The sequence below is a fragment of the Ovis aries genome, chromosome 20, assembly GCF_016772045.2.
Source record: "Ovis aries strain OAR_USU_Benz2616 breed Rambouillet chromosome 20, ARS-UI_Ramb_v3.0, whole genome shotgun sequence".
NCBI classification, from domain to species: Eukaryota; Metazoa; Chordata; class Mammalia; order Artiodactyla; family Bovidae; genus Ovis; species Ovis aries.
In genome coordinates this window covers 25,908,762-25,922,500 of record NC_056073.1, presented here as the reverse complement: position 1 = coordinate 25,922,500, position 13,739 = coordinate 25,908,762, and the positions used below count along the sequence as shown (strand labels likewise).

Sequence of the window (13,739 nt, the reverse complement as noted above, 5' to 3'; positions counted from 1 at the left end):
TGAAAATCTCGAACATAATACACCACCAGGACCACGCACAGAACAAAGGACAGAACGGAAAAAGCCGGCTGCAGACCATCCCCCGCCGGGGACAGGCAGCCAGAGCCATAAGGGCTGGAGAGGGGCAATTGCAGACCTGGAGAGACTTTACTTACCAAACTGCAAGCAGGCTTCTTTGCTAATACTTCTGGGGGTGCTGGACAGTCACCATCTGCCTCACAAGGGGCGCCAGTGGTCCACCCAGAAAACTGAGCAGCAGAGGCAGAAAAGGTGACAAGTTGCAGCGAACGCGCTTGCCAAACTCCTGAGCTACTCGGACCTGGGAAGGGCACAAAACGCAGTCCCAACCGAATCTGTGCCTCTGAGGGCTGCCTGAGCGCTGAACCTGAGCGGCTTAGACCGGGGAAGTGCACACAGCCTAGGGCCGGCCTCAGACGGTTCCCGGTTGAGCATCGTAGAGCCGGAGCGGTTTGTGCACCGCGAGAAGGGACAGGTCCAGCGGGGCTGAGACACTGTGTGTACATGACAGTGCTATTTGTTTGCAGCATCCCCCCTCCCCACAGCGCGACTGAACTAGTGAGCCTAGAAAACCAGCAAACAGAAGAAGTTAAACAGAGGGAACAGCCTTGGGAATGACCCTACACTACCCACAACATCAGAGAAGGGCCAGATATATATTTTTACTATTTTTACAATCATTACTTTTTTTTTCTTATTTTTTCTAAGTTTTTTAAAAAAATTGTTAAGTCTTCTATTTCTCCTCTAATTTTTATTTCTATAACCTACTATTACTTTTCAACAAAAAGACTCTTTTTTTTTTTTTTTCTTTTTAAGGTAACCTCCTTTGGACTCTCCTTTTTCTCCACCGGGTGGCCTCTGTCTCTTTCATCCCCCATCTCTTCTCTATCCAACTCTGTGAATCTCTGTGTGTTCCAGATGGTGGAGAACACCTAAGGAACTGGTTACTGGCACGATTTGCCTCTCTCCTTCTCATTCCTCTCTCTTATACTCCTGGCCACCTCTGTCTACTTCCTCCCTTTCCTCTTCCTTGTATAACTCAGTAACTACCTCTGAGAGGTCCAGACTATGGAGCGCACATAAGGAAGTGACTATTGGCTAGCTTGCTCTCTCCTCTTTTGATCTCACTGCATCTCATTCCAGTCACCTCTAACTACCCCCCCCCCCTTCTCTTCTCCTTGTAACTCAGTGAACCTCTTTGGGTGTCCCTCAATGTGCAGAAACTTTTCATCTTTAACCTAGATGTTTTATTATCGGTGCTGTATAGATGGAGAAGTCTAGGGGCTACTGTAAAAATAAAACTGAAAACCAGAAGCAGGAGGCTTAAATCCAAAGCCTGAGAACATCAGAGAACTCCTGAATTCAGGGAACATTAAGCAAAGGAGCGCATCAAATGCCTCCATACCTACACTGAAACCAAGCTCCACGCAAGGGCCAACAAGTTCCAGAACAAGACATACCATGCAAATTCTCCAGCAACACAGGAACACACCCCTGAGCTTCAATATACAGGCAGCTCAAAGTTACTCCAAAACCTTTGACGTCTCATAACCCATTACTGGTCACTCCACTGCACTCCAGAGAGAAGAAACCCAGCTCCACCCACCAGAACGCCAACACAAGCCTCCCTAACCAGGAAACCTTGACAAGCCACTGATACAACCCCACCCACAGTGAGGAAGCTCCATAATAAAGAAAACTCCACAAATTACCGGAATATAAAAAGGCCACCCCAAATGCAGCAATATAATCAAAATGAAGAGACAGAGGAATACTCAGCAGGTAAAGGAACAGGAGAGTTGCCCACCAAACCAAACAAAAGAGGAAGAGGTAGGGAATCTACCTGAGAAAGAATTCCGAATATTGATAGTGAAAATGATCCAAAATCTTGAAATCAAAATGGAAGCACAGATAAATAGCCTAGAGACAAGGATTGAGAAGATGTAAGAAGGTTCAACAAGGACTTAAAAGAAATAAAAAAGAGTCAATATATAATGAATAACTCAATAAATGAGATCAGAAACACTCTGGAGGCAACAAATAGTAGAATAACGGAGGCAGAAGATAGGATTAGTGAAATAGAAGATAGAATGGTAGAAATAAATGAATCAGAGAGGAAACAAGAAAAACGAATTAAAAGAAATGAGGACAATCTCAGAGACCTCCAGGACAATATGTAACTCTCCAACATTCAAATTATAGGAGTCCCAGAAGAAGACAAAAAGAAAGACCATGAGAAAACCCTTGAGGAGATAATAGTAGAAAACTTCCCTAAAATGGGGAAGGAAATAATCACCCAAGTCCAAGAAACATAGAGAGTTCCAAATAGGATAAACCCAAGGCGAAACACCCCAAGACACATATTAATCAAATTAACAAAGATCAAACACAAAGAACAAATATTAAAAGCAGCAAGGGAAAAACAACAAATAACACACAAGGGGATTCCCATAAGGATAATAGCTGATCTTTCAATAGAAACTCTTCAGGCCAGGAGGGAATGGCAAGACATACTTAAAGGGATGAAAGAAAATAACCTACAGCCCAGATTACTGTACCCAGCAAGGATCTCATTCAAATACGAAGGAGAAATCAAAAGCTTTCCAGACAAGCAAAAGCTGAGAGAATTCAGCACTACCAAACCAGCTCTCCAACAAATGCTAAAGGATCTTCTCTAGACAGGAAACACAAAAGGGTGTATAAACCCGAACCCAAAGCAATAAAGTAAATGGTAACAGGATCATACTTATCAATAATTACCTTAAACGTAAATGGGTTGAATGCCCCAACCAAAAGGCAAAGACTGGCCGAATGGATACAAAAACAAGACCCCTGTATATGCTGCTTACAAGAGACCCACCTCAAAACAAGGGACACATACAGACCGAAAGTGAAGGGCTGGAAAAAGATATTCCACGCAAATAGAGACCAAAAGAAAGCAGGAGTGGCAATACTCATATCCGATAAAATAGACTTTAAAACAAAAGCTGTGAAAAGAGACAAAGAAGCTCACTACATAATGATCAAAAGATCAATCCAAGAAGAAGATATAAGAATTATAAATATATATGCACCCAATATAGGAGCACCGCAATATGTAAGACAAATGCTAACAAGTATGAAAGGGGAAATTAACAATAACACAATAATAGTGGGAGACTTTAATACCCCACTCACACCTATGGACAGATCAACTAAACAGAAAATTAACAAAGAAACGCAAACTTTAAATGATACATTAGATCAGTTAGACCTAATTGGTATCTATAGGACATTTCACCCCAAAACAATGAATTTCACCTTTTTCTCAAGTGCTCGTGGAACCTTCTCCAGGATAGATCACATCCTGGGCCATAAATCTAAACTTGATAAATTCCAAAAAATCGAAATCATTCCAAGCCTCTTTTCTGACCATAATGCATTAAGATTAGATCTCAATTACAGGAGAAAATCTATTTAAATGCCAACATATGGAGGTTGAACAACACACTTCTGAATAACCAACAAATCACAGAAGAATTCAAAATATGCATAGAAACGAATGAAAATGAAAACACAACAACCCAAAACCTGTGGGACACTATAGAAGCAGTGCTAAGAGGAAAGTTCATAGCAATACAAACATACCTCAAGAAACAAGAAAAAAGTCAAATAAATAACCTAACTCTACACCTAAAGTAATTAGAAAAGGAAGAAATGGAGAACCCCAGAGTTAGCAGAAGGAAAGAAATCTTAAAAATTAGGGCAGAAATAAATGCAAAAGAAACAAAAGAGACCATGGCAAAAATCAACAAAGCCAAAAGCTGGTTCTTTGAAAGGATAAATAAAATTGACAAACCATTAGCCAGACTCATCAAGAAGCAAAGAGAGAAAAATCAAATCAATAAAATTAGAAATGAAAATGGAAAGATCACAACACACAACACAGAAATACAAAGTATCATAAGAGACTACTATCAGCAATTGTATGCCAATAATATGGATAACGTGGAAGAAATGGACACATCCTTATAAAGTACAATTTTCCAAAACTGAACCAGGAAGAAATAGAAAATCTTAACAGACCCATCACAAGGACGGAAATTGAAACTGTATTCAGAAATCTTCCAGCAAACAAAAGCCCAGGTCCAGACGGCTTCACAGCTGAATTCTACCAAAAATTTCGAGAAGAGCTAACACCTATCCTACTCAAACTCTTCCAGAAAATTGCAGAGGAAGGCAAACTTTCAAACTCATTCTATGAGGCCATCATCAACTTAATACCAAAACCTGACAAAGACATGCCAGCGGGCCAACCCAAGACGGGTGGGTCATGGTGGAGAGGTCTGACAGAATGTGGTCCACTGGAGAAGGGAATGGCAAACCACTTCAGTATTCTTGCCTTGAGAACCCCATGAACACTATGAAAAGGCAAAATGATAGGATACTGAAAGAGGTACTCCCCAGGTCAGTAGGTGCCCAATATGTTACTGGAGATCAGTGGAGAAATAAATCCAGGAAGAATGAAGGGATGGAGCCAAAGCAAAAACAATACCCAGCTGTGGATGTGACTGGTGACAGAAGCAAGGTCCGATGCTGTAAAGAGCAATATTGCATAGGAACCTGGAATGTCAGGTCCATGAATCAAGGCAAATTGGAAGTGGTCAAACAGGAGATGGCAAGAGTGAACGTCGACATTCTAGGAATCAGTGAACTAAAATGGACCGGAATGGGTGAAATTACTCAGATGACCATTGTATCTACTACTGTGGGCAAGAATCCTTCAGAAGAAATGGAGTAGCCATCATGGTCAGCAAAAGAGTCTGAAATGCAGTACTTGGATTCAATCTCAAAAACGACAGAATGATCTCTGTTCGTTTCCAAGGCAAACCATTCAATATCACAGTAATCCAAATCTATGCCCCAACCAGTAATGCTGAAGAAGCTGAAGTTGAATGGTTCTATGAAGACCTACAGGAACTTTTAGAACTAACACCCAAAAACATGTCCATTTCATTATAGGGGACTGGAATGCAAAAGTAGGAAGTCAAGAAACACCTGGAGTAACAGGCAAATTTGGCCTTGGAATGACTTGGAATGAAGCAAGGCAAAGACTAATAAAGTTTTGCCAAGAAAATGCACTGGTCATAGCAAACATGCTCTTCCAACAACACAAGAGAAGACTCTATACATGGACATCATCAGATGGTCAACACTGAAATGAGATTGATTATGTTCTTTGCAGCCAAAGATGGAAAAACTCTATACAGTCAACAAAAACAAGACCAGGAGCTGACTGTGGCTCAGATAATGAATTCCTTATTACCAAATTCAGACTTAAATTGAAGAAAGTAGGGAAAACTGCTAGACCATTCAGGTATGACCTAAATCAAATCTCTTATGATTATACAGTGGAAGTGAGAAATAGATTTAAGGGCCTAGATCTGATAGATAGAGTGCCTGATGAACTACGGAATGAGGTTTGTGACATTGTACAGGAGAAAGGGATCAAGACCATCTCCAAGGAAAAGAAATGCAAAAAAGCAAAATGGCTGTCTGGGGAGGCCTTAAAAATACCTGTCAAAAGAAGAGAGGCAAAAAGCAAAGGAGAAAAGGAAAGATATAAGCATGTGAATGCAGAGTTCCAAAGAATAGCAAGAAGAGATAAGAAAGCCTTCTTCAGCGATCAATGCAAAGAAATAGAGGAAAAGAACAGAATGGGAAAGACTAGAGATCTCTTCAAGAATATTAGAGATACCAAGGGAACATTTCATGCAAAGACAGGCTTGATAAAGGACAGAAATGGTCTGGACCTAACAGAAGCAGAAGATATTAAGAAGAGATGGAAAGAATACACAGAGGAACTGTACAAAAAAGATCTTCATGACCCAGATAATCTCGATGGTGTGATCACTCACCTAGAGCTAGACCTTCTGGAATGTGAAGTCAAGTGGTCCTTAGAAAGCAGCATTACGAACAAAGCTAGTGGAGGTGTTGGAATTCCAGTTGAGCTATTTCAAATCGTGAAAGATGATGCTGTGAAAGTGCTGCACTCAATATGCCAGCAGATTTGGAAAACTTAGCAGTGGCCGCAGGACTGTAAAAGGTCAGTTTTCATTCCAATCCCAAAGAAAGGCAATGCCAAAGGATGCTCAAACTACCGCACAATTGCACTCATCTCACATGCTAGCGAAGTAATGCTCAAAATTCTCCAAGCCAGGCTTTAGCAATACATGAACCGTGAACTCCCTGATGTTCAAGCTGGTTTTTGATAAGGCAGAGGAACCAGAGATCAAATTGCCAACATCTGCTGGATCAGGGAAAAAGCAAGAGAGTTCCAGAAACACATCTATTTCTGCTTTATTGACTATGCCAAAGCCTTTGACTGTGTGGATCACAATAAACTGTGGAAAATTCTTCAAGAGATGGGCATACCAGACCACCTGACCTGCCTCTTGAGATATCTGTATGCAGGCCAGGCAGCAACAGTTCGAACTGGATATGGAACTACAGACTGTTTCCAAATAGGAAAAGGAGTATGTCAAGGCTGTATATTGTCACCCTGCTTATTTAACTTATATGCAGAGTATATCATGAGAAATACTGGGCTGGAAGAAACACTAGGTGGAATCAAGATTGCCAGGAGAAATATCAATAACCTCAGATATGTAGATGACACCACCCTCATGGCAGAAAGGGAAGAGGAACTAAGAAGCCTCTTGATGAAAGTGAAAGTGAAGAGTGAAAAAGTTGGCTTAAAGCTTATGATTCAGAAAACGAAGACCATGGCATCTGGTCCCATCACTTCATGGGAAATAGATGGGGAAAAAGTGGAAACAGTGTGAGACTATTTTGGGGGGGCTCCAAGATCACTGCAGATGGTGACTGCAGCCATGAAATTAAAAGATGCTTACTCCTTGGAAGAAAAATTATGACCAACTTAGATAGCATATTCAAAAGCAGAGACATTACTTTGCCGACTAAGGTCCATCTAATCAAGGCTATGGTTCTTCATATGGTCATGTATGGAAGTGAATTTTGGAATGTGAAGAAGGCTGAGCGCCGAAGAAGTGATGCTTTTGAACTGTGGTGTTGGAGAAGACGCTTGAGAGTCCCTTGGACTGCAAGGAGATCCAACCAGGTCATTCTGAAGGAGATCAGCCCTGGAATTCCTTTGGAAGGAATGATGCTAAAGCTGAAACTCCAATACTTTGGCCACCTCATGTTAAGAGTTGACTCATTGGAAAATACTTTGATGCTGGGAGGGATTGGGGGCAGGAGGAGAAAGGGAAAACAGAGGAATAGATGGCTGGATGGCATCACGGACACGATGGATGTGAGTCTGAGTGAACTCTGGGTGTTGGTGATGGACAGGGAGGCCTAGTGTGCTGGGATTTTGGGGTCGCAAAGAGTCAGACACGACTGAGTGACTGAACTGAACTGAACTGAACTGAATAGCTCAATTGGGAAAGAATCCACCTGCAATGCAGGAGACCTTGCTTCAGTTCCTGGGTGTGGAAGATCCCCTGAAGAAGGGAAAGGCTAACTCCAATATTCTGGCCTAGAGAATTCCCTTGGGTCACAAAGAGTCAGACTAGAGTTAGTACTTTCACTTTCACTTTCTTTCACTTAGCCGTTCAAGATTAATTAAGAAAAAAAAAGACTCTAATAAATAAAGATGCCTGAGAAATTTTTAAAAAAGGATACTAAGGCCTGTTTCTCATCTGTATATTCTCTTTGGAAAAAACATCTTCTACTCAGTTCCTCTGCCCTTTCATAAATCAGGTTTATTTTTTTTTATATTGAGTTATATGAACTATTTATTTCGAATATTAACCCATTTTGATCATGTCATTTGCAAATATTTTCTTCCATTCAATAGGTTGTTTCCTTTTGTACAAAACCTTTTAAACTTAATTAGGTTGCATTTGTTTATTTTTCTTTTGTTTCCCTTGCTTGAGGAGAAAGTTATAAAAAATATTGCTAAGACATGTCAAAGAGTGTACTGTCTATGTATTCTTCTGGAGTTTTATGGTTTCTGGTCTTACATTAAGGACTTTAATCTGGTTTGAATACATTTTTGTATATATAGTGTGAGAAAATGTTCTAATTTCATTCTTTTATATGCAGCTGTCCAGTTTTCCCAGCACCAAACTTTCAGCTCTAAGATGAATAACTACTAAATAATAAACAACCTGACAGAGGTAATTAACACTGCTTTACATTATAGATGAGCATTGTTAAGAGAATAAATCTTAAGAGGTCTCATCACAAGAAAATTTTTTCTATTTTATGAATATGTATTTATATGAGATGAGGATGTTTATTAAAATCATTATGATAATCATTTCATGATAAATGAAAGGCAAAAGATGCCATATGCCTTAAACTTATACAGTGCTATTATATCTTAATAAATGTGAAAGAAAAATATTACTGTGGATTTAAAAAAGAATTCATACAGATTAGTCTTAATTCTGCCTGAGTAATTCCATCAGTTGACTATTGATCAAACTAGATAGTTCATTATGTATTTGAAAGTAAAATAATTGCTACATCTCACAAAGCTTTCCTTTCCCTAAGTCTTTTATTTATTTAATCATTCTTTCTCCATTAGAGTTTGTGGACCCTGCAGATTCTGGAAAATATAATCTGATGTCTTTAGCACTGTTGATCCCAGAGTTAACACAGATTTTATGTGACCACTGAATGATGATGCTGGGAAAGACTGAAGGCAGGAGGAGAAGGGGACGACAGAGGATGAGATGGTTGGATGGCATCACTGACTCAATGGACATGAGTTTGAGTAAACTCCGGGAGTTGGTGATGAACAGGGAGGCCTGGCGTGCTGCAGTCCATGAGGTCACAGAGAGTTGGACACGACTGAGAGACTGAACGGAACTGAATGATGAAATGATAGAGCGAGTTTATCAGATATGGTCCATGGAAATTACTTTCTTCAGATACATTAAGACATTGTTCACATCTTTTCTTGGCAACATGCAGAAGTCTAGTATTATAAATACCACTTCACTCATTTTTCAAACTTACCATTTCCTCCAGGCTGCTGAGAGATGCCTTGATAAGACAAAGCTAGCATGCCGGTTAGAAGAGCAGCTGAAGTGATATGGAATAATTTAATCATAATGTAAGATGTAAAAAATGGAAACCCAGAGATTTCTTTGTTGACTCCTATATAGAAAACAAAGTTTTTCTTTGCTTCTTTCCTGTAAACAAACAAAAATCACAGCTCAGGACCATTTTCCTCAGGAAAGCTGACCTCCAGCATCCCCTGGGGAGTCAAGGGAAGATTGCTGTCTGGGTTGATCCAAGGTGGGAAATCAAGGAGGGGTTGAGATGAGGAGGAGCTTCTCTCCTGGGTCCTGTGCTGTGAGTGAGGTAGCCTCATCCGACAGCACCGGTACACGGGAGTGAGGGACGCTCCACCTGACCACAGACCTGCTCTCATTCTCATCTTCCTTCCTGAAGGAGGTATGAGAAGCTGGAAGGTGTTGGAAAGATTTCAGACCTTTAGAAGAAGGTTTGCCTGAATGAATTCTTGCATTGGTTTTGGGTGAATGATTGAGTTCAGGTGAGGGAGTGCAGGTGAAAAGAGACTCACCTTGTTCTCATCTGACAAAGAATAAATGTCTCTGCTGGCTAGACAGTGATGGAAAGAAAACCAAGGGATGTAGAGATAATGCAAGTAACATGCAGAGGATCTAGAACCAACTAGGATAGAACTAGATAAATTCAGGACCAGAGACAGCAAGATAAAAGCCTAATATCTAAGGTTGGAGAGGATTACAGCTTTTCTAGAAGGGTCCTCAAGGCTTTCCAACTAGAACAAAGATGGACAAATCATGAGAGTTGAAGATGCTAAATTTATTTTGCTTAGATTCTTTGCTGTCTCTATTGACCTTTCTCACATTCTTCACACACACACACACACACACACACACTCTCTCTCTCTCTCTCTCTCTCTCTCTCTCTTCAACACTACCCTTTTCCTACATGATAAAAGTTTCTTTTTACACTTACCTGGCTTAATCAGTTTCTTAGCATACACTGGGCATCTCTCTTCTCCTTTTAAGCCTTCTCTGAAATACTGATGCCCTAGAAGCATCAGTTAGACCACTCACTTGTTTCCCTTCTATGTACTCCAACCAACAGGGACATAAGCGTAGCACAAGGAAAGGAGATAGCTGGGAGGGGACTTTAGACTGCACTCTGCTCTTTTCCATTCATGTGACCATAATAAAAACCTCACATGACAATAAAGCCAAGTATTTAATTCAGATATATATGTGCTCATATGAACATGTACAGACTGCCTTTCCCCCTGCTTTTATTACTTTTATTATTATTTTAAAGATCATAGCATATAGTGTGCATATGTGTGTGTTAATTGCTTAGTCGTATCCAACTCTTTGCAACCCCATAGACTGCAGCCCACCAGGCCCCTCTATCCAGGGGATTCTCCAGGCAAGAACATTGGAGTGGGTTGCCATTTCCTTCTCCAAAAGGAACTATAGAAAGAAAGAAAGTGAAATCGCTCAGTCATGTCTGACCCTTTGCGACACCATGGAATGTAGCCTACCAGGCTCCTCCATCCATTGAGTTTTCCAGGCAAGAGTACTGGAGTGGGTTGCCATTTCCTTCTCCTAGCATATAGTAGAGACTTTAAATGATACTTTCTCACACCAGGGTCCCAGATTTATGTATTTACCTAGATCAGAGAGAGGAATGTGTACATATGCTACCTCTAGAAGTTTTTGCAGTCTTAGCCTTATTAATCCTACTGCTAAGCTGATAAGTCACTTCAGTCGTGTCCGACTCTGTGCGACCCCATAGACGGCAGCCCACCAGGCTCCCCCATCTCTGAGATTCTCCAGGCAAGAACACTGGAGTGGGTTGCCATTTCCTTCTCCAATGCATGAAAGTAAAAAGTGAAAGTGAAGTCGCTCTGTCGCATCCGACTCTTAGTGACCCCATGGACTGCAGCCTACCAGGCTCCTCCATCCATGGGATTTTCCAGGCAAGAGTACTGGAGTGGGGTGCCATTGCCTTCTCCGTATTAATCCTACAGTTTATGGAAAATCTACCCAGGATGTTGAGAACAGCTGATTTCCATATCTCCAGCCCCATAAATATTTCTAGCCCATTCATTCAAAAAGCTGATGCAGATATTTACATTCATCAGGAGTTCATTCTCTAGGATATTCCCATGAATTACATATTATTAGCCCATAAAATTAATAGAATTCTAATGATTGCTCTCGGCAAGAACACATCTTTCATGTGTTGTTGGAACATCTGCATTCAGTCTAATCAGTTAGGACAAAAACTAAATCCTAGGGATCATCAGCTGAATTTACAAGATGTCTCCTGGTTTCTTGCATTTGATCCCTGATAGACAAGTGTAACTGATTCTCAAGGTTCTCAGGTCCCACGCTGATGTCAACATGATGCATTTCTTTGGCCTTGGAGGTGTTTACACCTGGTCTGAGAATGCTGTACATGGTCCTGCCTCTCATGTGGCAATTTGGGTGACTTAGTGCAACAAATTCTCAAACCTATCCCATCCTGCTGTTAAGCTAGAGAATATATACACACAGAAAACTTTGTAGATGAGAAATGCTGATTGATGCTATTTGGAGGATGTTCTTTTAGATTAATGGGCAAGATTAAGAACAGATTTCAGTGGTCTTAAATGCATAAGGGACATCAGAAAGGCAAATGCCTCCTTAAACCTCTCCCCTGCTTTGGAGAATTTCAGGGACTTGCAGGACACAATGGCCTACAACTGTGTAGCGCCTGTGGATAACTCTTCTCTCTGAGTCTACCCAGTAATCAGTAATAACTCTCTTTTTACTGGACAAACTATGGTTAATGACAAACAAAAAAGTTAAATAGCAAAAATCTAAGGCAAAATGTAACAGCCAAGTCCTACCATAAAAATTCCATTAAAAATATCAGGAACTTATATGAAGTAAACCCACTCTTGGACTTCCCAGGTGGTGCTAGTAGTAAAGAACCCACGTGCCAATGTAGGTAGACATTAGAGCTATGGGTTCGATGCCTGGGTGGGGAAGATCCCCTGGAGGAGGGCACAGCAACCCACTCCAGTATTCTTGCCAAGAGTATCTCATGGACAGAGGAGTGTGGCAGGTTGCAGTTCATAGGGTTGCATCGAGTCGGACACAACTGAAGTGACGTAGCAGGCTCACAAACCCACTATTATTCTAATGGTCAGATGAGAGAGTTTGCTTACTGATGATAGAGGAATGGGGGTTGGTTTCTCTACCACTTACCTTTATGGAGGGCTCCAAAACAGAAAAAATGATAAAGACATTTCTGAGATTTTTTGCTTTAAATCCTGGTTTCCCTTGGTAAAGATAACTGCTTATGCTTCCCTGATTTAAGACTGTGTCTTGTGCTTATGTATAAATGTCCTGTCTGTGTAATTTTCCTATTTTAGTTTTTGGCATTTCTGCTGAAATATATATATATATATATATATATAAACTTATTTCCAGTAGTAGAATTCAATCAATATCAAATCAAGGGACTACAATTTGTCTCTCCTAATGCTCAGGAGACACTTTCCTTGATTGCAAGCTTTAAAAAATGTTGTTACTTTATACTGACCTGCACAATGTGAAACTGGGTTAAAATCTAGTAAATCCATTTACAACAAATGAGCAGTCAAATGAATGAATTTCCTAGGTCCTTATTTTTACTGTCTATACCATTCTATTGTATTTTCAAAGAAAGTCATATAGAATAATCTGTCTGTACCATTCTATTGTATTTTCAGAGTAAGTCATATAGAATAATCTTCAAATTGTTTACCCCCAAAGTTTGTTGATTTTCTTATCTCTGTTTGCCCTTTATGAACTCTCTACTGAGTGTAATAAGTGCCTCTCTCTCTCTCTCTTTTTTCTTCCATTTTGGTATATTGTTGATCTTTAAACGTTTTACTTTAGATAATGAGAAATCAAGTCTTATAAGATTTTATTGCCTACATGATAATGATTGCAATAATAACTCAGCAACAACTGATGAGTTAACAAAGATATCTGGGATGTATCTGATTGACCTTTGTCCACAGGGAGTGGGTAGATATAGTTTTACTGCTGAGAAAGTACCTTGATAAGAAACTTTACATGTTTCCTTTTTTAAAAACCAAGAAGATCTTCCAGGTTCAAAAACATATTGGGACATTTCAGAGGCAAAATCCTGACAGAAATGATGCACAGGAGCAAGTAGAGAGAAGATTTGAAAAGATTTTAACAACTGAATGTGATACGGGTCAAAGGAGCTTTTGAGAAAGCAAGAACAAATATCTGGAGGGAGCTGACAGGATCTTGGAAGATTATTTCTATACCAAGATATAATGATGGCTGTGAAGGTTGTTGGTACTGCATACATAGGGGAATGACTCTGGGCTCAGCCTGGGGGTTGTTATAAATAGATATAAACTTCATGGGACTTGGCAGTGTTTGAGCTCCCCACTTGAAAAAGCCAGATGGTGACAAAGCAAAAGCATAACTAAGTAAGAGGCAAAAATGCAACTGGAACCATTTTTATGATTTACCTGTACAGACAATTCCAGTTTCTCATACTTGTTCATTGTCCTAAGCACTCAGAGCTGCCCCCTTTCCCAGAGCCTGCTGTCCCCTCTGCTTTCATTATATTTCTCCCAGTTTTTGAGAGTCTTGGCCTTCAGAAGCATTCAC

General features: G+C 40.3%; 1 protein-coding gene across 3 annotated transcripts in view; it reads right to left on the bottom strand.

Annotated features, from left to right (window-relative positions):
- LOC105605990 (butyrophilin subfamily 1 member A1-like) overlaps nt 1–10,187 on the bottom strand; it is a 74,128-nt gene extending 63,941 nt beyond the window's left edge. For all 3 annotated transcript variants that reach the window (XM_042237237.2, XM_042237238.2, XM_042237239.2), the window contains exons 1-2: nt 10,039–10,187; nt 9,049–9,224 (exon numbers count right to left, since the gene is read on the bottom strand). In XM_042237237.2, the coding sequence (XP_042093171.1) occupies nt 9,049–9,142 (94 nt within the window). In that variant the 5' untranslated portion in view covers nt 9,143–9,224; nt 10,039–10,187. The remainder of the gene's footprint in view (nt 1–9,048; nt 9,225–10,038) is intronic.
- Nucleotides 10,188–13,739: the final 3,552 nt, after the last annotated feature.